Source organism: Meriones unguiculatus, chromosome 19, assembly GCF_030254825.1.
Source record: "Meriones unguiculatus strain TT.TT164.6M chromosome 19, Bangor_MerUng_6.1, whole genome shotgun sequence".
In the NCBI taxonomy this organism is placed as follows: domain Eukaryota; kingdom Metazoa; phylum Chordata; class Mammalia; order Rodentia; family Muridae; genus Meriones; species Meriones unguiculatus.
In genome coordinates this window covers 41,986,040-42,006,631 of record NC_083366.1, presented here as the reverse complement: position 1 = coordinate 42,006,631, position 20,592 = coordinate 41,986,040, and the positions used below count along the sequence as shown (strand labels likewise).

Sequence of the window (20,592 nt, the reverse complement as noted above, 5' to 3'; positions counted from 1 at the left end):
AAGTTTCCTGAAACATAATGGCACCAATCAAATTAGCTGTTGCCCAGGCCAAACACTACGTGGTCCCTATTTGGGAGTCCTGCATACTGCCTTACACAAAATTGCATGTTGTATTCATCCTGTCTGCTCCAGATTTAACAAGCCTCCCTCTGCTGTCTGCTTCACTGTCAACTTGCCTCCATCATCATCCCTTTCCTTGACTACTTGTTTAATCAATTCCTAGATCTCCAAATCTCTAGGTAATTCCCCCCAATCCAGAACCCACATAATTACCATGAACTATCTCTCAAAACACCAAGGAGGAAACTCCATTACTTCAAAAGCCTCCCGAAGTTCACCGCTAAAATCTATCCTTGTCACTGAAGCCACCTGATAGGAAAAACCAGGATCAGGCAGAGACCAGGCAGGGTTGGGCCTGGGATTCTCTCCCCACAAAGCACTGGGCTTAACCCTGTTCAAGCCCCATGTTCTTAGGTTTCTGGATGATAACCTCTATATTTATTTGAGAAATGGTGTGTGTAAACAATGGTACAGGTGGACATTGACACCGTGTGATCCAATTATGCATCTCACCTAACTGTCCTGCCCACACATCAGCATTTTCAGAACATGCCACAAAGGTGCATGCTTCCCCACCCGCGTGGGCTCATCCCAGCCCAGAGAAAAGACTTCACTCATTGACTGAGAAGCTGTAACGGCTTCCTGATGTGGCCAACTCCAACCAGCTTACAGTCACCACTGAGGCACAAGACATCTGAGCAGACCTATAGGGACTCACTGGGATGTGAGCAGGGTTTGGGTAAAGCATCTGTCATAACTGGGGCTAACACACACATCACACACACACATTACACATTATACACACATCACACAGTACACACACATTATGCACTCGCACACATACACAAACACACATGCAAACACACACAATACACATGCATACATACAAACAGGGAGGTACCCACAGAACGAGGAGAATTCAGAGGAATCTCTGCAGTTCTGGGAACACAAACAGACTTTAAAAATATAAGCTAATAAACTGAGCAAGGTAAAGGAAAGTGTTGTTTCTTTCATATGAACAGAACCTGAGGTACAGCAGGCCTTGCGCTCTTCCTTCCACCATCTTCTAAAAGGCAAGTGTGTCTGGAAGGCTGCGGTGCAAGGCCATTTTTGCTGGCTATAAGCGAGGTCTCCAGAACCAAAGAGCACACAGCTCTTCTTAAAATTTAAGGTATTTATGCCAGAGATGAAACTGAATTCTACTCAGGCAAGAGATGTGTTTATGTGTATAAACAGAAAACAACAGTGACTCCTGGAGGTAAACAGAACAAAACCAGAGTCATCTGAGGAAAGATACCTTGAGAGCATGGAAACTGTGGCACAGTTCATGCTACATCCCAATGCAACCTCTGCAAAGGCCAATGGACACAGAACCTGTGAAATACTGAACCTCTCTTGGATTTAAACTAATGAAAAGTAAATAAATAAAGGTGGGATAGAAAAGAATAGAATAGAATGTTAGCTTTGCTTTTTTAATTCTAAGAATACAAATACCAGTTAGGGAACTAAAAACAGGGTAGAGAAAAGATTGACAGAAGAAGTGGGAGACAGGGGCTGGAGAAGTGGCTCAGTGGTTAAGAGCACTGGCTGGTCTTCCGGAGGATGTGGGTTCAATTCCCAGCAACTAACATGGCAGCTCAAAACTGTCTGCGATTTCTGTTCTAAAGATCCGACACCCTCACACAGACATATGCAGCCAAAACACCAATGTACATAAAATAAAAATAAATTATTTTTTTAAAAAGAATTGGGAGATAAAGCTCAAGATATTTTCTAGAAATTAGAGGAAAAAGACAAGAGACAGAAGATTAGAAAGGGGGAACAAAGGATGAAAATTAAACAGCCCAAAATGTTTGCTTCTCAGCTGAAATTCCAGCAGAAAATATATATACAAAGTAGACAGGAGAAAATTATCAGCCAGGCAGTGGTGATGCATACCTGTAATCTCAGCACTTGGGAAGCAGAGGCAGGCAGATCTCTGTGAGTTCAAGGCCAGCCTGGTCTACAAAGTGAGTCCAGGACAGCCACGGCTACACAGAGAAAACCTATCTTATAAATAAATTAAATAAATAAATAAATAAATAAATAAATAAATAAATAAGAGATTAATGGGGCGGCAGTGAGATGCTTCAATCCTGGGACCCACAGTGAAAGGAAAGAACCTTCCTTCACTTACACACACACTAAGGCAGGTACACAGCAAGTTTTCATCTTAATCTCACATGCATTGCCTCCTTCAGTATGGCTAACATGCATTTTCCCTGCTGTGAACCCCCACTGAATGTCTTTATCATCACTAAGGGAACACAAATTTAATGAAGCAGAGGACAAAGTAAACAGCAGCCTGGCCTGGCGTTACAATTCTTCAATTTGTAAAGAACATAAGGGCTGTCAAATACATACCGCCTTTTTTTTTAACTTTATTTTTCTGTCATTAATAAACACCATTACTGGTCCCCGTGTGTACATGCCATTGTGAATTAATGAACTACATAATGATCTGTGGGGCAGCAGGGCACAGCCCTGTGTCCTAAATGACAGCCTTGACAGTGAGCAGCGCTGGGGAGTCACAAGCAAGCATTGTAACGCTTCAGCACTTTAGCTTCTTCGTCAATAAGATGGGGTAATGGCAACAGTGAGGACATCTGCCTCACACAGCAGCTGTGAGCATTAATGAGACTGCACACCTGACATGCTCTGTATGACCCTGGCATATACACACCCAGAAAATGGTAGCCAGAATGCTAGCTCTGCTCACCAGAATTGCATAACAAGAGTTGCTATTGGATGCCCCTCTGCCTCAACACCTGTGTGGGGCCCTTGCTTCTTCCCCAGTTGGTCTTCAGTAACCAGGACCCATGGGGGGGGGGGGGGAAGCACAGAGCAAAATGGAGGAGGCTGAGCCTGGAGGATGGTGAGTTTGAGGTCAGCCTGCACTGTGTGCTAAAAGCCTTCCTCAAAAAGAAGAAAGAGTGGGTGGGAGAAGGAGGGAGGAAAGAAAAGAGAGAGAAAAACGAATAAGAAGGGAGAAAGAAGGGGTAGAGAAAGAAAGAAGAATGAAATGAAGAAAGGGAGAAAGAGAGCAAGCATGGAACATTTATATCGTGAAGGCTCTGAAAGATGGCTGGAGAAGAAGCTCAGAAGGCAAGATGCTTTGCTGCACAGGCGTGAAGACCTTAGTTCTGATCCCCAGAACACACATAGAAACTCAGGTGTAGCCGTGGGCAGGCCCACAACCCCAGCACTGTGAGACACCAGCTAAGGAGGATTGCAGGGTATGTTGGCCAGCAACCCAGCCCCACGTTCACTGAGAGATTCTGTCTCCAGGAAAAAAGGCAGAGGGTGAAAGAGCAAGACTCCCGATATCTTCTGTAGCCCCTGCATGCATGTGCCCCGAGTGTACACATGCATACATACACACATGCATATTTCATGCACACACAGACGTACATACTATGCACACAGGAGTATGCACACCTGCAAAGATTTCAAAATCTTTCAGCAGGAAATGTGCCTTAATCTTGAACAATCCATTTCCCAAATTTATAGTCTTTGAGCATCAAACTCTTATTGTTAGAAACATCTATCAAAAGTCTTTCAAAGTCTCCTTCACGAACTCCATTTTAGGAAATGACTTGGTTAATAGCTTCCTCTTCGGACCTGTCCATTCACTCTGCACAGTGGGCTGGGGTGATGTCAGTCAGTCACCAGCCTGATGAGGTGCAGCCTCAGGACCTGTCCTCAGGATTTATGTAGAAGCACCTTGTTTCTTTATTGAGGCACCAACCCCTTTGAAAAATGATTTCTCTTGTGTGGCTTCCTTACTGTTAAGCAAAGTGGTGCCTATGAGGACCCAGCTACAGAGAGGTATGAAGCTGTAAACTGAGGGCACCTGTCTCAACGTGAGAAGTGGCTGTTATGATGGCATTTTTAAAGGAGTGAAATCAGACCAATTTTGACTTATCATCCAATTGTATAGATTAAAAATAAGTAGAAACCCTCTAAATTTAGGATGCTCAGAAGTTCTTTGTAGATATTTTTCTCTTTCTCTTTCTCCCCTCTGTGATAGCACAAGGCATGCTGGTCTCCAATAAAGGTTCTATCTTGGGCTAAAAACAACTAGGGCAGCGAGGAAGAACAAAAATAGAGTCAGATATAAAGTAGGCCACGGTCTACAGAAAAGACCTAACACATTGTGCGTTGGAAAAAATATCCCTATTCTGTCTTATAGTAGCAACTAGCAGTGCTGATTCTCCCCATGCCACCATAAATGTACACTGGGAGGGAAGGCCTTCGTTGTTCTCAGAGAGCTTCTAATCTTTAGACACAGAGGATAGACATAAAGGCCCAAGAAAAATATCTCATACCAACAATGAAAAATGTCAACATTTACATGGCAAAACATGTTTTGGCATTGATAGATGGTGGGAGAAAAATTGACCACTGAAATGAAAAAGAGAAATTGGTTCTACTTCACCAAAAAATCTTCTCCATAAAAACAGAATTATGACCACTGGGAGTAAAATAATAAATTCATAGCAATTGGGATGAAGGAACGAAAACACAGCTAACCTGAGGGTTAGCTCAGCATGTGGTGCCCAGCAGGCACTCAGGGAGGCTTATAAATGAAGTAGCTCTTAGAAAGAGGGCTCCTCTAAGGACATGGAGGGGGGCTCCTCAAGTGTGTGAGATCTGGGGTATTCAGACAACTGCCTAATGAATAAATAAGGACGGCTTGGGGTGGTAGCTCATGCCTGTAACAGCAGCACTGAGACAAGAGGGTTAGCCCAAGTTAAAGGTCAGCCAGGATTATAGAAAAAGTTCTAGGGTAACATGGGCTACACAATGACACATACTCTCTCTCTCTTAAAAAAAAAAAGTAAATAAGTCTGGTCACCTGAGGAGTAAACTAGAGGTCAGCTGCACAGACAGTCATCTATTCCAGTGTTCCCTAAATGCTGAAGATGGACTCTGTCCCTGGCTGGCCTGTGTGAGAACAGAGAAGACCCACTGTACATCAGGTTGCCAAAGAAGAAAAGGGACCGAAACCAATTCACCCGAGCCACAATGGGAAGAAGAAATACTGGAAGTCATGAGTGAAACAATGAGAACTCTCCAGAATGTGAGACATCAACACTCTTAGCCCTAAAGGAAGAGAGGTCACAGCATAAACGAATAGTGTCTCCCAGCCCTCCCAAGGTGCACTGCCGAAGCATTGGCTATTGTCATGCCTTTGGACTCTGGGTAAACTGCCTCTTCTCCTTCCCCATTTCCAGGCCATTTGCCAAGCTAGGGAAATGTCATTTAGGTCAGGCTGAGAATTTGAAAGCAAAGCTTGTAAAATATCAGATCAGTGTCTAGCACTGACTTGTTGCCAGACGTGGTTATCGTAACAGTTGTAGCACTTAATTTCAATGATTGCAACACAGGCCTTATGGACCACATGCATACATGCACACTCTCTCAACGAATAGCTACTCTGCATTATCTGCCAGTGAATGCCTGTCTGTGCCCTTCATCTGTGACGGGTGGGCAAGGAGTCAGTGATCCAGTAGTGGCCCAAGCCCCATCCTGATTGTATTCCACCCCAGGCCTGAAAGAAGAAAAGAGAGCATGGGGAGGGATAATGATAATAAATCCCAGCTGCTTCTCCTCCTGCACCTTTGTCATCCCCGATGAAGTGCATCGGCCTAAAAATCTTTCATGACACCAGAAGAGCCAAGCCCAGTCTAGACCTCAGATCCCCAAGTGGAAGTCCTGGGGTGACACAATTGTAGTTCTTCCTGAAACATCTCGCCCCAGCTTTAGTGTGCCTTACAGACTTCTCTGCTTCAGCATAGGAAGCTGCAAGAGGCTCAGACATGATGTTGAGTGAGGACAATGTTTTGGAATTGCTGGAGCCCTTGGTAATAAAAAGAAAACGGTTCTACTTAGAAGTAATGGACAAGAACTGAGAATAGTGCAAGCCGAACCCAGGAGCCAGGTGATGTGAGGAAGAGGCAGCTTGAACACACTCCTCCCACAGCAGAGCATGCTAAAGAAAGAACCTCTGTCCCCACCTTGGACTCCTACCAAGCCCAAACCAGTAAATTGGCCTGGGGCGGTTCTTTATCTACATAGAATAGTATAGAATAAGTTCTTGGCTTTCTGGGATGGAATTCCTTCTTCATTTTCCGCTGGAAACATCCTTGCAATTGTTGGTACCTCACATGCCACCTGTACAACACAATTGCTAAGTTGAATGATACATCACATTGAGGTCTACAAGAAATACACATATACAATATAATCTGAGTCCCAATATACCTACTTAAAATGAATCCTTGAAATATAGCCTTCCAAAGGTTTGAAAATCCCTATGTAGATTGGCGCCTAGCCCAATCGTCATCAGAGAGGCTTCCTTGAGCAGCTGGTGGAAGCAGATGCAAAAACCCACCCTCACACATTAAGTGGAGCTCAGGAAACCCTATGGAAGAGGGTGAGGAAGTAGTGAAGGAAGCAAAGAGGTCAGTGACACCAGGAGAACACAGCCCACAGAATCAACTAAGCAGGGCTCATGGGGTGCACAGACATTGAAGCAATAATCATGGAGACTGCATGGATCTGTATGCTAGGCTCTCTGCATACATGTTGTTTGGGTGGGGGTGTTGTGTGGGACTCCTAACAGTAGGCATGGGGGTGTCTGACTCTTTTGCCTACTCTTGGGACCCTTTTTCTCCACTGGATTGTCTCATCCAGCCTTGACATGAGGGTTTGTGCCTAGTCTTCGTGCATCTTTGTTATTCTGTTTCCAGCTGACATCCCTGGAAAGCCTGCTATTTTCTGAAGAAAAGAGAGGAGCAGTAGATGGGGAAGAGAAGAGGTGGGGCCAGGAGAAGTGGAGGGAGAGGAGGCTGTGGTCAGGATGTATTGTATGAGGGAAGCATAAATAAGAAGAAAAGAAAAAAAACCCTATGTGTATATATGTATGTATACATCGAGAGATTCATTCTGTCAGTCCTGCTCCTCCTAGAGAACCCTAATACATTCCTCAAGTTCCTGCTGCTATCCCTCCCCTGCCATAGTGGACTCAAACTGCCTTCAAACTGTATATGCAAAATAAGCCCAGGTGGCTCAGCAATTAAGAGCACTGGCTGCTCTTTCATGAGACCAGGTTCAGGTCCTAGCATAAAAAGTGGCTCACAACTGTCCCTAAAGTTCCTGAAGATCCAATGACCTTTTCTATCCTCCAGTGGTACCCAGCACACATCCATTGTACATACATACATACATACATACACGCACATACTACTGAAGGCTGAGGTGTGGCTTGGATTCTAAGACCTTGGATTCTATACCCAGAATTAAAAAAAAAAAAAAATGACTACTGCTATATTCCTTATTTATATCCATCCAGCTTTCAATTTTTCAGTATTTCATCATTAAGGTAAATAACAAAGTACATACTCTAGAACTAATTTTGTTAAGGGAAGTTGAATTATATAATTAAGCACACAAGAAATTAGCAGCCTCTCACTATGGTAGCATATTCTTGTACGATCTGTTGATCCTATGAGGGGTGGGATAAGTTAGTACCCAGTCTTTTAAGAAGTCCACAACAGCATTGTTATGTGACAATGATCAATAGAGATACAGAAAACATGTGTCTCTAATTCATCAGATGAATAGGGTAGCAAGAGTTACCAGCAAATCTTACTGCTTCAGCTTATGAAACATCACCACATCAGTTTGGCACCCTCCAGTGTGTACCTTCTGATCCACAATGCCCCTTCCAGGTTAGGAGTCTAGACAGCATGTTTTCCAAATGTGCCTCAGGGTTTATCCCCAGTTTCTTGTGACAGAGAACCATGCAGGTGCCTAAGCTGGTTCATGACTGAGTCAAGGACACTCAGGTCCTGGCCCATGTGATGTGGTTTTGAGGATGAATTATTGCCGTGCTTCATGCTTGGGATGACACAGGCAAACTGTGCAGGCGGTAGTTATTTGGAAGAACATGGCTGCTCAAGGGCAGTCAGACAGCAAGGCTGTAACATTCGGGCGTCCTCTGCCAGTGCTGCACCTGCTCTCGTTGGGAGTCTAAATACACAGGTGTCCCCTTCCAGGAACAAAACACATACATGTGCGCTAGAGAACCACAATCCTCCGAAAGAAGACAACCTCTGCCTTTTGTGTCACATTAATACTTTGCTTTTAAAAGTGCTTTTTGTTATCAGCGTAATGTAAGTAGTGACAATGTAGGCTCTTTTCTTCATGGTCTTTCTGATATTTCTACCTAAACTCCCAGATTTTCTGTATTTTTTTTCAGTTATCCAATATTAATAATAGCAATGGATATAACCAGGCATCCAAATGCTGTTTCAAAATAATCATCATCATGTTTTAGCTCACAGTTGAGAGTGTAGCTAGTTAACACCTCTAAACATCTCTCCAGGCAGCGGAACACGAGGAAAAGGGAACCACTGTGCAGCCATTAAGGCTGATCTCACAGGCAGCACGGAAGCACGCTGCCTACCCACCTTCATCAATCACTCACCAATCTTACTTTGCATCTTGGCTACAAAAGAAAATGGGATTTGTTTCCCTGAAGAAATATGTCACTGCTCTGTCTGAATTATTAAGCTTTACTGTTACAGAGAGAAACAGAGAAACAGGAAAAAAGAAAGAAAATGAAAACAAAATTAGAGCTACGTTGCCATCTACAGTCAGAAGGCAGCATTGCTGGTTCAAGGAGCCTTTACTTGATTGCTGAATATCATCAGTAAACATCAGAGTTTTTACGAAAGCAAAACGTGTGACTAAAATCATAATCATTTTTTAAAATGTCATAATAAAAACAGTGTATAGGTACACAACACTGGATTAAATATTTGTACATAATTTAAGATAGTAATCTTTTTTCATTTTTATTAATTTTTAAAGTTTATTTATTCACTTAACACCGTAATCGTCATCTCCTCCTGGTCCCACCCCCTTCCCTCTTCCCCACATCCCCCTCCCCACATCTTCAGAAAAGGGGAGCCCACACACACACCTATCCCTCCCAGCACATCAAGTGGTATCAGGGCTGAGTGCATTCTCTACCACAGTGGCCTGGCCAGGCAGCCCTGCCAAGGGTAGGTGATCTAAAAGCATGCAAGAGAGTCCTTGTCAGAGACAGCCCTCACCTCACCGCTCCCCTTGCTAGGGGATGCACATGATGACCAAACAAGCTAACCATTGTGTGCATACATCTTCACTCTAACTCTAAAATGTAAGGCTTTGAAATAGCAAATAGTTTCCTCAATAATATATACATTAGAAAAGACAAGGTTTGTCTCTAAAAGCAGCCCCTGTGCATTTTTATTAATTATCTTGATTCCCCGCATCCTACACATTCTTTTTGCTTGTGATCTCTATTCCTTTTGCTTGAGCCCTCTAGAGACCTGAGCATCAAGAAGCACACACTTGGATCCATTTACTAGAAATGATGGCATTAAAGTAAAAAGAAGCTTTGATTATAAATGAATACAAAGGCTGAACTGGGGGAAAGACACATGTGACATTATAATATGGAAACGTCTTATAGCAAAGGACATTGGGGAGGGAATTCAAGAAGTTGCTTGGATTTCAATCATGCAGATATGAACTAATACACTTAAATTTAACAAGTGGCCACTTCAACTATAGAACTATACCTTTTCTTTCATCTTTCATGGAAAATAAATGTTTTTGGATGTCAGGATTTATTTGGGGGCACCATATAATCTTTCTATTGTGGAAAAAAATATATAAATGTCTCACCTCAGCTCTTCAGCAAGTCTTCTAATCTGGTAGCATGGCCCTTGTATGGAAGGGGAAAATCGTACCCCGAGAACTTTATTTGAAAGGGCCTCACAGTTTTGCAGGGAATAGTGAGCTAGAGCTATTTGAGAACCTGTGTCCCAGGCGTTTACAAAGCTAACTTGAAAACTACCTGCTTAGGATGGAAGCTATCTGAAACGACTTCACACTCTCTCAAGGCCAGGCATGGACCACTGAAGGGGTCCACCTTTTCTCATCACATCTTAAAATTTGCGTGCTTCAGTGTTAGAAATGGTTGCTACTTTCATGCCCAAAGATAAAAATATTATTGAAGACTCCTTGTGAATTTCCGCAAAAGACAAGATTCTAATAGTTCATTTTGGCAATAATCTGCTTCCCAATGAAAGGAATGCTGACCCAGTCTTGTGTTCTCCAGCCTGCACAGGATGAGTGAGGTATCCCTGAAGCAGAAAGATGCACATGGTATATACTCACTTATAAGTGGATATTAGACATAATGTAGGATAACCATACTAAAGAAGCTAAGCAAGAAGAGGGTCCCTGAGTCCTCATTCAGAATCCTCATTCAGAAAGGCAAATCCTCATTCAGAAAGGCAAATGGGAGAGACATCAGAAGAGGGTAAAAACAAGGAACAAAACAGGAGCCTACTACAGTGGGCCTCTGAAATACTCCACCTAGCAGGGTATCAAAGCAGATGCTGAGACTCATAGCCAAACTTTGGGCAGAGTGCAGGGAATCTAAGGAAAGAAGGAGGAGATAGAAAGACCTGGAGGGGACTGGAACTCCACAAAGAGAGCAACAAAACCAAAAAATCTTGGCACAGATATCTTTTCTGAGACTGATACTCCAACCAAGGACCATGCATGAAAGTAACCTAGAACTCCTACACAGATGTAGCCCATGGCAGCTCAGTCTCCAAATGGGCTCCCTAGTAAGGGGAATAGGGGCTGTCTCTGACATGAACTCAGTGGCTGGCTCTTTGATCACCTCCTCCTGAGGGGGCAGGCAGCCTTACCAAACCACAGAGGAAAACAATGCAGACAGTCCTGATGAGACCTGATAGGCTAGGGTCAGATGGAAGGGGAGAAAGACCTCCCCTGTCAGTGGACTTGGAGAGGGGAATGGGAGGAGAAGGGGGAAGGAGGCTGGGATTGGGAGGGGAGGAGGGAGGGGGCTCTTTGATCTCGGATCACTTGTCTTTGTCTGATTCTTTAGGCATCTGTGTGGCATCCTCTAAGCTCTCTAAACTCGTGCCCTGCGTGACTGCATGCCCTTCATCCCACATGATTCTTCATGGCAGATGGCTGGACTCTGTTGATGACTTACAACCTTCTCCCATCTGTCTTCACCCAGATCATTTCACACATGTCTTGTGTGGATGGACCATGGGTAGGGGAGGTAAAGCAGTTACTCCATTTTCTGTTTCCAGCCAGCTATTGCCTGAGCCAAGTATCTCTCTCCACTCCTATGAGCCCATTCTGTTGAGAATACACTTGAAATAAAACCAAACACAGCTCTTCTCCACAAACAAACAAACAAACAAACACCAAAACAAACAAACAAAAATACCTAGTGTGAAAGTTCACCATATCATTACACTTGTCCTGATTTGAGCACAGCTTTGTCTCACGTGAATGGACCTCAGAGAACTGCAATGTTCTGCTTTGTGTTTTGTTTGTTGGGTTTTTGCTTGTTTATGCTTTTGTTTTTTGTTTTGTTTTGTTTTGTTTTTTGAGATACAGAGGGCCTGGAACTCACTTTATAACATAGACTGGCCTCAATCTCTTCACTAATCCTCCTGCCTCCACTTCCCAAGTGCTGAGATTACAGGCATGCACTACCATGGCTGGCTCAAAACCTTTTAAATTTATCTTTTAGCTACTTTTTGTAAAGTTTATGTGTGTTTAGTATTCACTTGGATATCAGAACATCTTTCAGAAAATGTGAGATGTGAATGCAAGCAAATCATGAGTGCAGACAAGAGTTGTAGACCCTCAACCCACAGAGGCCAGTGTCAGCAGACTAAAACAGGGTGCAAAAACATCAAGCAAGCACTGTCAATAGGGGCACAAGATGGCAATGTTCCCTTTCGTCCTAATAAGACTGCCTTAAAGTAGGAGACCAGTGTAAGAAACGGTTGCTTCTTGCCCAGTGAAAATCTTCTTTGAACAACCTCACATATGACAAGACAAAAAGGAATATCCTCTGTGAGCCTGGAGAAATGAACATTATCAAGTAAAGAATGAAAATTGAGAGGCTGGAGAGAAGGCTTGGTGTTTAAGACTACTTGCCACTTTTCCAGTGGACCTGAATTCAGTTCCAAGCATTCACATTTGGTTCCCAGCTTCCGCGGGTTCCTACACTCACATGTACATACATACACACATACATACGTACATGCACACAAACACACACAATTTAAAAAATTTTAAATTAAGAATTAAAAATGGATTCACATCCTTAAAAAAATAACAACATGATTATATAACAGCAAACTCACCACTGTTTAGGATTGCTTGTTGGGAACTCTTGGACTTCATGCTTTCTTTCACTTTTGTGGGTTTTTCTGAGTTTGAGTCTTTCTTCCCTTTCCTCTTCAGGGGCTGAGGAGATGAGTTATCACTGGAGCCGATGGTTGACTTAGATTGGCGATAATTTCCCTAAATGACAAAAGATTAGATCCTTACTATCGGCTAGTGGACTATCAAATGTATTCCAGTACATGCATGTGGTTAGCTAGTGATCCCAAGGACAGGGCCTGCATTAATTTCCAGCTCTTGGTCTTGGTTTCACTCTAACTGCAAACACACCTTCCTAGAGGCAGGGGAAGGTCTGGCAGAGGAGGAAGGCTAAAAACATTCACCCACAGTTGGCAAGCCCTCCAGAGGTGCCAGGCATGCCACAAGACTGCTTCCCTTGGAGCTGAGGCTGGAGCTCAAAGGCACAGCGCTTGCTTAGCACTTGGTGAGGCCAAGATTCCATCACCACAGCACACACAGAAAAAAATAAAAACAAAGCCACTCCTGGGCAGGGGAGACAGATGGCTCATTCAGTAAAGTGCTGGTCCATACAAGCAGGAGAACCAGAGTTCAAATTCCAAAACCAACAGGAAAAGCCAAGCATGGAGGTCACACTTGCAATCCCAGCACTGGGGAGGGATCCCTAGAGCTTCTTGGCCATCTAGCCAGCCTATCCACACTGGGGTGTGGGGCAAGCACTGTAAACAAACAAACAAACAAACAAACGAGCAAGTGGAAGGTATCGCAAGGAACATAGACATTGACCTATGACCACATGCATGAGCATACACAATTCCTTCATCAGCTGAACATGGCTGACGCTGATGCCCCTGCCTTTATACTGTCACAGGATGAAGAGGAACATGTGTAACATGACTAGAATATTGCCTGATAGTAAGGGTGTGGTGTTTTCTCCAAGATCAGAGGATATAGATATAGATATAGATATAAAAACATAAAGTCATATCAGATAGAGCACTTGCCTAGCATGTGCAAGCCCCTGCATTCAATCTCAGGCATTGCAAAAATAAATACATACATACATACATACATACATACATACATACATAACTCGACCATATTGGTACAATCTTTTTGCAACATCTGTACTATGCTACTATCTGAAAATAAATGTAATAATATTAAATAAACAAATCTGCCTGGAAGCCTATTATAACTGCTCATTTTAAACATTTATATATTCAGCCACCCAAAAGCATTTAAATGGTTTTAGCCATCACCTAATTAAGAATAGAAAAAAAATCACCATCTTACAAATGAAGTTATTTATGCCATTTTGTCACAGCCTACAAGAAAATGAATTATGCATAGATTTATTAGCAGTATGAAAACTTGTCCAAATCTATAACATTTTTGCATAATTTAATTTCCCATTCCAAGTGCAATTTAGACATCCAGTTTCCATTTAATTACTGCATGATCTACAAGCAGAGATTTATTTCTGTTTTTTTCAGTACAGTCACTGTCTGGAGAAGAAAGACAGGAAGACAGGCAGCATGACAGGAGCCTCGGAGTTTCTGAAAGTCGTTAGCCAAGACCCAGTCTGTGGTCTGTGTTCAGTGCAGTCAGCGCATCCTGAGATCAACACTGCAAACCCTTGTGTGATAACAGCAGCCCTTCACAGACAGCTAGTGCCTTTCTAGAAGGTTTGGGGATGCTGATAAACTTGGAAGGAGTCTACAGAAAACCCAGACAGTAAGAGAATTGGGATCCCAGCAAGAGTGTTGCTACTACTCTGCAGGAAAACCTCACTCACCAGCAGTAGTGTGGGACAAGTAAGATCGGGGACTTCATTGTAGATTGCCTAGGTTAATGCTTTCACCTCATTTCCAGAAGAGACACTGAGAGGGATGGTTTAGGGAGCATTGAGTAAAATGGGCTGAAGAATGGGAGATGGCTCAATGGGTAAATGTGTTATGTCACCTTGAGAAACGAAAAGACTTCTTGGGATAGTCAGACCAGGAGCAAGCCCAAATATGAATTCTCCAGCTCTCTCCCTTTGTCTGCTATTTCTATGTGATTTGTGGTCTTGGCATATCTGTTGTCTGTCGGTTGTGCATCTGTCCCTGTTGCCGGTCCCTAATTAAGACTTTTGCTGTATATTTATTGACCAGCATAGAAAACGTTCTATGGAAGAGGAATGGTGAAGACTTTTTTGGAGAAATCTTTAGCAGAGTTTGACAGGGAAGACGTTACTTTTCTGGCCCAGAGTAACACTCATAACTGCAAACAGATACTATCAACCTGTATCCACATGTATTTTCAACAATTATGGTGAATATTTCTTTATCCAAATGGTGATCACCAGTTTTTGATATTTTAATCTCAAATATTAAGTTGAAGAGACATAGAACAGAACCTTGATGTCAACTGACCTCTACACACATGTGCACACATGTATATATACACCAAATGTATATGTGCACACACACACAAACGTGAGCATGCACCCATGATAAAAATAATAAAATAGGATCAATGGAACCAAATAGAAGACCCAGAAATAAACCCACACACCTATGAATACTTGATTTTTGATAAAGAAGCCAAAACCATTCAATGGAAAAAAGACAGCATCTTCAACAAATGGTGCTGGTCCAACTGGATGTCCACATGCAGAAAAATGAAAATAGATCCATATTTTTCACTCTGCACAAAACTAAAGTCCAAGTGGATCAAAGACCTCAACATAAAACCAGGTACACTAAATTGGTTAGAAGAAAAAGTGGGGAAGAGCCTAGAACTCCTTGGCACAGGAGACAACTTCCTGAACAGAAGACCAACAGCACAGGCTCTAAGAACAACAATCAATAAATGGGACCTCATGAAACTGAAATGCTTCTGTAAAGCAAAGGACACTGTTGTCAGAACAAAATAACAGCCTACAGACTGGGAAAGGATCTTCACCAACCCTATATGTGACAGAGGGCTGATATCCAGACTATATAAAGAACTAAAGAAGTTAAAAGGCAACAAATCAAGCAATCCAATTTAAAAAATGGGGTACAGAGCTAAACAGATAATTCTCTATAGAAGAATATAGAATGGCAGAGAAACACTTAAAGAGATGCTCAACATTCTTAGCCATCAGAGAGATGCAAATCAAAACGACCCTGAGATCTCACCTTACACCCATCAGAATGGCTAAGATCAAAACCTCAAGTGACAACACATGGTGGAAAGGTTGTGGAGAAAGGGGAACCCTCCTTCATTGCTGGTGGGAATGTAAACTTGTACAACCACTTTGGAAATCAATCTGGCACTTTCTCAGACAATTAGGAATAGTGATTCCTCAAGATCCAGCTATACCACTCGTAGGCATATATCCAAAAGATGCTCAAGTATACAGCAAGGATATTTGCTCAACCATGTTCATAGCAGCTTTATTCGTAATGACCAGAATCTGGAAACAACCCAGATGTCCCTCAACTGACAAATGGATACAGAAATTGTGCTACTTTTACACAATGGAATACTACTCAGCAATTAAAAACAAGGAATTCATGAAATTTGCAGGCAAATAGTGGGATCTAGAAAAGATCATCCTGAGTGAGGTATTCCAGGAGCAGAAAGACACACATGGTATATATTCACTTATAAGTGGGTACTAGACCTATAAGATAGGATAAACATACTAAAATCTGTACACCTAAAGAAGATAAACAAGAAAGAGGACCTGGGGTAAGATGATCAATCCTCACTTAGAAAGACAAATGGGATGGACATTGGAAGTAAGAGAGGGCCTCTGAAAGATTCTACCTAGCAGTGTATCAAAGCAGATACTGAGACTCATAACCAAACCTTGGACAGAGTTCAGGGAATCATATGAAAGAAGGGGCAGTTAGTATGACCTGGAGAGGACAGGAGCTCCACAAGGACCAAATATATCAGGGCACGGGGTCTTCTTAAGACTGTTTCTCCAACCAAGGTCCATGTATGGATATAACCTAGAACCTCTGCTCAGATGTAGCCCATGGTAGCTCAGTATCCAAGTGGGTTTCCCTAGTAAGGGAAACAGGGACTATTTCTGACATGAACTCAATGGCTGGCTCTTTGACCTCCCCACCCCTCCCCGATGGAGGATCAGCCTTGCTAGGTCACAGAGGAGGACATTGCAGCCAGTCCTGAAGATACCTGATAAGCTAGGGTCAGATGGAAGGGGAGGAGGACCTCCCCTATCAGTGGACTTGGAAAGGGGCAGGGAGGAGATGAAGGAGGGAGGGTGAGGATTGGGAGGGAAAGAAGAAGGGCTGGGATACAAAGTAAATAACCTGTGATTAATATGAACAAATTATTAAAATAATAATAATAACAAAATAATCTTTAAAATAATTGTTAAAGACTGGTTGATTCACACAATCATAGAAGGAAGGGATGTTGATAACTGATGTTCACACATGCCCTGAGCCATTCAGAAAGAACTTCTATCCAGACGCCTTTTAAGTAAAATATAAACTCAGATGAGAGAAAAGAAAGCATTGCTAATGCTTTGCCATATGACTTACATATTAAAAATAAATCAAATGGAAGTTAAAGAGGGAGAAAGAAAGGAGGACGGGACCACCTGCTCCACCCGTGACACGGAACACTGGTCAGACATCAGCAGTCATTGCCGTTAGCGGTCGGCAGGTTTTGCCAGCCCTGCTGTGGTGTGTTTGGTAAAGCAGTGCCTCTGTGTGCAGCCTGCATTCATGGCACACTTTCCTGCTTTGGAGGAAGGTGCTGTCTCAAGTGCTGTCTGCTGAAAACAATTCACTTTCTCCAGGTCTGATATTTCTACTGCCCTGTTTCTCTCCAACCCTCGTCACCCATCTCCCTCTCCCCTCTCTATTTCTGGGGTGGGCGGTGCACCCCTGAGGGCACAGTTAGAGGCCAGAGGTTGACATCAGGTGTCGTCTATCCTCTCCACTTTTTTTGTTGCTGTTGTCTGTTTCAGACAGGGTCTCTCATGAATCTCAGAGCTCACTAATTAGCTAGACTAGCGGGCCAGAAACCCCCTGAGATTCTCCTGTCTCCATCTCCTCACCACTGGGATTATAACAGCGTGCCTCCATGCCTTTTTTATGTTAAAGCTGAAGATCCAAACTTGGGTCATCAAGTTTCCAAGGCAAGTACTTCACCCACTGGTGTCTGAGGTACTGGGAACACCCGCTATGTCCTGTGCTCCTCTAAGAGAGCCGTCCCAGGCATAGCATGCTATGGTTATGTGGAACAATTAGGACGTGGGTAAAATTTATAGGGTACCTTGCAAAATTTAGTCCCAGGAGCCACTTCAGCCACGGACCTGCCAGCACCTCACATCGACGCCCCTCAGACACTTGCCTGCCTGTACCTCACAGGCTCCCCCTTCAGTGACTGGCTTGCCTGTGTCTCACATGTACACTGATAGATCAACTAGGAAGATCAAACTTGGCTCTGAACCTGTGGACAGTGGAGAGCAAGAGGATCTCACTTCTACAGTTCCCTGGGCTGTTTCCAAGAAGATCTAAAAAATTCCAATGCTCATAAACTTGCACACACACACACACACCCAAAAAAGTAGGCCCTAAGTCTGGGGTCATTTTGAGTTTGCCTTGCTGAAGAGCTCCTACACTGCACCATGATCCCACTGATGTTCCTCTCACATACACCAACCGATGGCAAGTATGAGCTGACCTTTTGCCTAGCCTGTACTCAGTTTTCCAGAATACAACTTGGGGAATAGGAAAATTTACTTTAATGTGTTTATAATTGGCCTGACAGTGACTCCGTGATACTCATGAAGTCATGGTAGCCAACTGGTTCTTGTGTTAAAATCCTGGAGATCCTAATATTTTACCCCAAAGTACTGATAGGATGCACTGGCCAGACAGTGACAAATACAAGCCAATTCGCTTTTCAGCATTTCTGACATTTCACCTCCGTTCCACTAGAGGGCGCCCTGATCCTTTGTGGTGTGACATTGCAGGTGATGAACCGGCATGTATGGTGCTCTCTTTACAAAATAAATCACTTTTCTTTTGGCTTTAAGAAGAGAATGACAGCCTAAGATTGTTCTCAACGTAGTAACGTCTACATTTCTCCCACATTTCCGCAGGTAGAGCTTTTGGTACGATGAATTCTACTAGTTGTTTTCAGTCTGCTTGTATCCTAAAGCCCTATTTCTCCCTGCCCCCTGCTTGGCCCCACCTCCTTCCCACTTTTCCTTGTGCAATAAAACAATTACTGGAAAGCGATGTGGGAGACATACATTCTTAGCAGTGTGGTTCTGCGTCCCCTTTAAATCAGTGCTGAGTGAGGTTGACAGTGGCAGCTAATGTGGCTCGGCCCCTCCCACACAGTCCCCTCACTTATACCCCTCCCTGGGGCCAGACAGTTAATGATCTATCAAGCCCAGCATTCTCCAGGGAACCTATTAATTACAGAAAAGGTGCAAGTTAGTTGTTCTGTTAAAAACCAAGCTTGTGACTGAGTTTACTGGCATTGGGTGCTGTCAGCGGCTCACTGGCAGGCATCCACACGCTCCCTGAGTGGAATGAGAACTCTGTGCACCAGGCACTGTGCTCCACATTATTCTCTGCTCAGATGAATGCTAACCACGCAACAGCGCAACCTTCCCTTCCCTTCTCCCCACTTGTTTTTAACCAACTATCCTTCAGTCTCCCCTAGTTGACAACAAAGGCACCAGGCCTGGTCTTCTCTAGGGCACTAGAATGGTAACCTATACACTGTTAGGGCTTTGAAATCTCTAGACAACCAAATCCTGCAACTGTGCCCAGGAAGGAAGAAGGCAGTTAACAAACAGCTGCTGGGCAAGTAGACTGACCAGCAGCACACTCGAAACAGTTCTAACGGAGAGCCTACCTCAGCCTGCAGCCACAGAGCCCAGTTACCTGCATCCCATGCTTGGACTCCAACCACCCTCTGCCCCTTACTTCTATTCTTTTCCAGACCCGTGTCTGCAATAATGAGCTTTAAAAATTAGAAATCAATGTCTGGGAGATGGCTCAGTGGTTAAGAGATCCACGGATCTTACAGAGGACCCAAGCTGGGTTGCTAGGACCCATGTTAGACAGCTCATGTTAGATCCGCCTGTAACTCCAGCTCCAGGGGGTCTGGCACTCCCTCCTGGCCTCCACAGGCACCTGCATATGTGCACACACCCACACATACACATACACAAGTACCACAATTTTCATTTTTATCTTTAAGGCATAACTCAAATGCTAGCACTCTTCCTTTAAGCCCTTCAGCGGCATCCCAGGATGGCCTGGGTGGAAGCCCTGCTTGACCTATATGATTGGGCCTGCCTGCTCCTCCTGCTTTATTCAGTGCCCACTGCCCTGGTCTTCTCCCTCCCCTCACCTATTAAGCTGTTTACCAGCAGCCTGGATAACCTTGGTTCCTAGACCTCAGATTCTTCTCTGTCATCTTCTTCCTGCGTGATTGGCTACAAGACATCTTCATTCCCCTGGCACAAACATACGGACTTGAAAGAATACCCTGTGAGATCCTGGTTGGTCTTTTTGCATGTATAACAATAAACGTGTATAGTCATTCCTGACACTGAGTGAACAATCAACAAAGATGTGTTGAGTGGGTGGCTGATGGGTGAATAGACTGAGGTGATAGAGTGAAAGGACTGGCAGGTGATAGAATAGGTGAATGGGTAGCTTGTAGAGTAAAACGATGGGTGGCTAACAGAGCAGACAGACGGGTGGGTGGGTGGGTGGATGGATGGATGGATGGATGGATGGATGGATGGATGATGGGAAAGATCACAGGATGGATTAACGATAGAATGGATGGATGACAAAGTGGGTAAGTGCAGTGCGTAGCTGAGAGAGAAGATATATAGATAGAGATAGGTGACGGAGTGGATAATAGAACGGATGGGCAAATGGCTGTTGGAGTGGATGAGGGGATGTTTGGCAGAGTGCATAGGTGAATGGCTGATAAAATGGGTAAGCGGTCCCTAACAGGGTAGAAGGATGCATGTCTGATAGGGTAGAAGTATCGCAGATGTATAGCTGGACATATAGCTGATGAAGCATGTAGTTAACAGACAAAGTGGAAGGATGAAAGGCTAATGAGATGAATGGTTGGATGGTTGATGGAGTGGGTAGGTGGACGGTTCACAGAATAGGTGACTGGGTGGCTCATGCCCTGGTGGATGGTTACTGTGCAGTGGATGGTGGGTAGAGAAGGGTG

At 43.7% G+C, this 20,592-nt stretch overlaps 1 protein-coding gene across 1 annotated transcript in view; it reads right to left on the bottom strand.

Moving 5' to 3' along the window:
• The window catches only part of Dcdc2 (doublecortin domain containing 2), a 169,695-nt gene that overhangs the window by 84,135 nt on the left and 64,968 nt on the right, over positions 1-20,592 (bottom strand). The window contains exon 8 of the mRNA XM_021641386.2: positions 12,363-12,522. Coding sequence (XP_021497061.1) covers positions 12,363-12,522 — 160 coding nt within the window. The remainder of the gene's footprint in view (positions 1-12,362; positions 12,523-20,592) is intronic.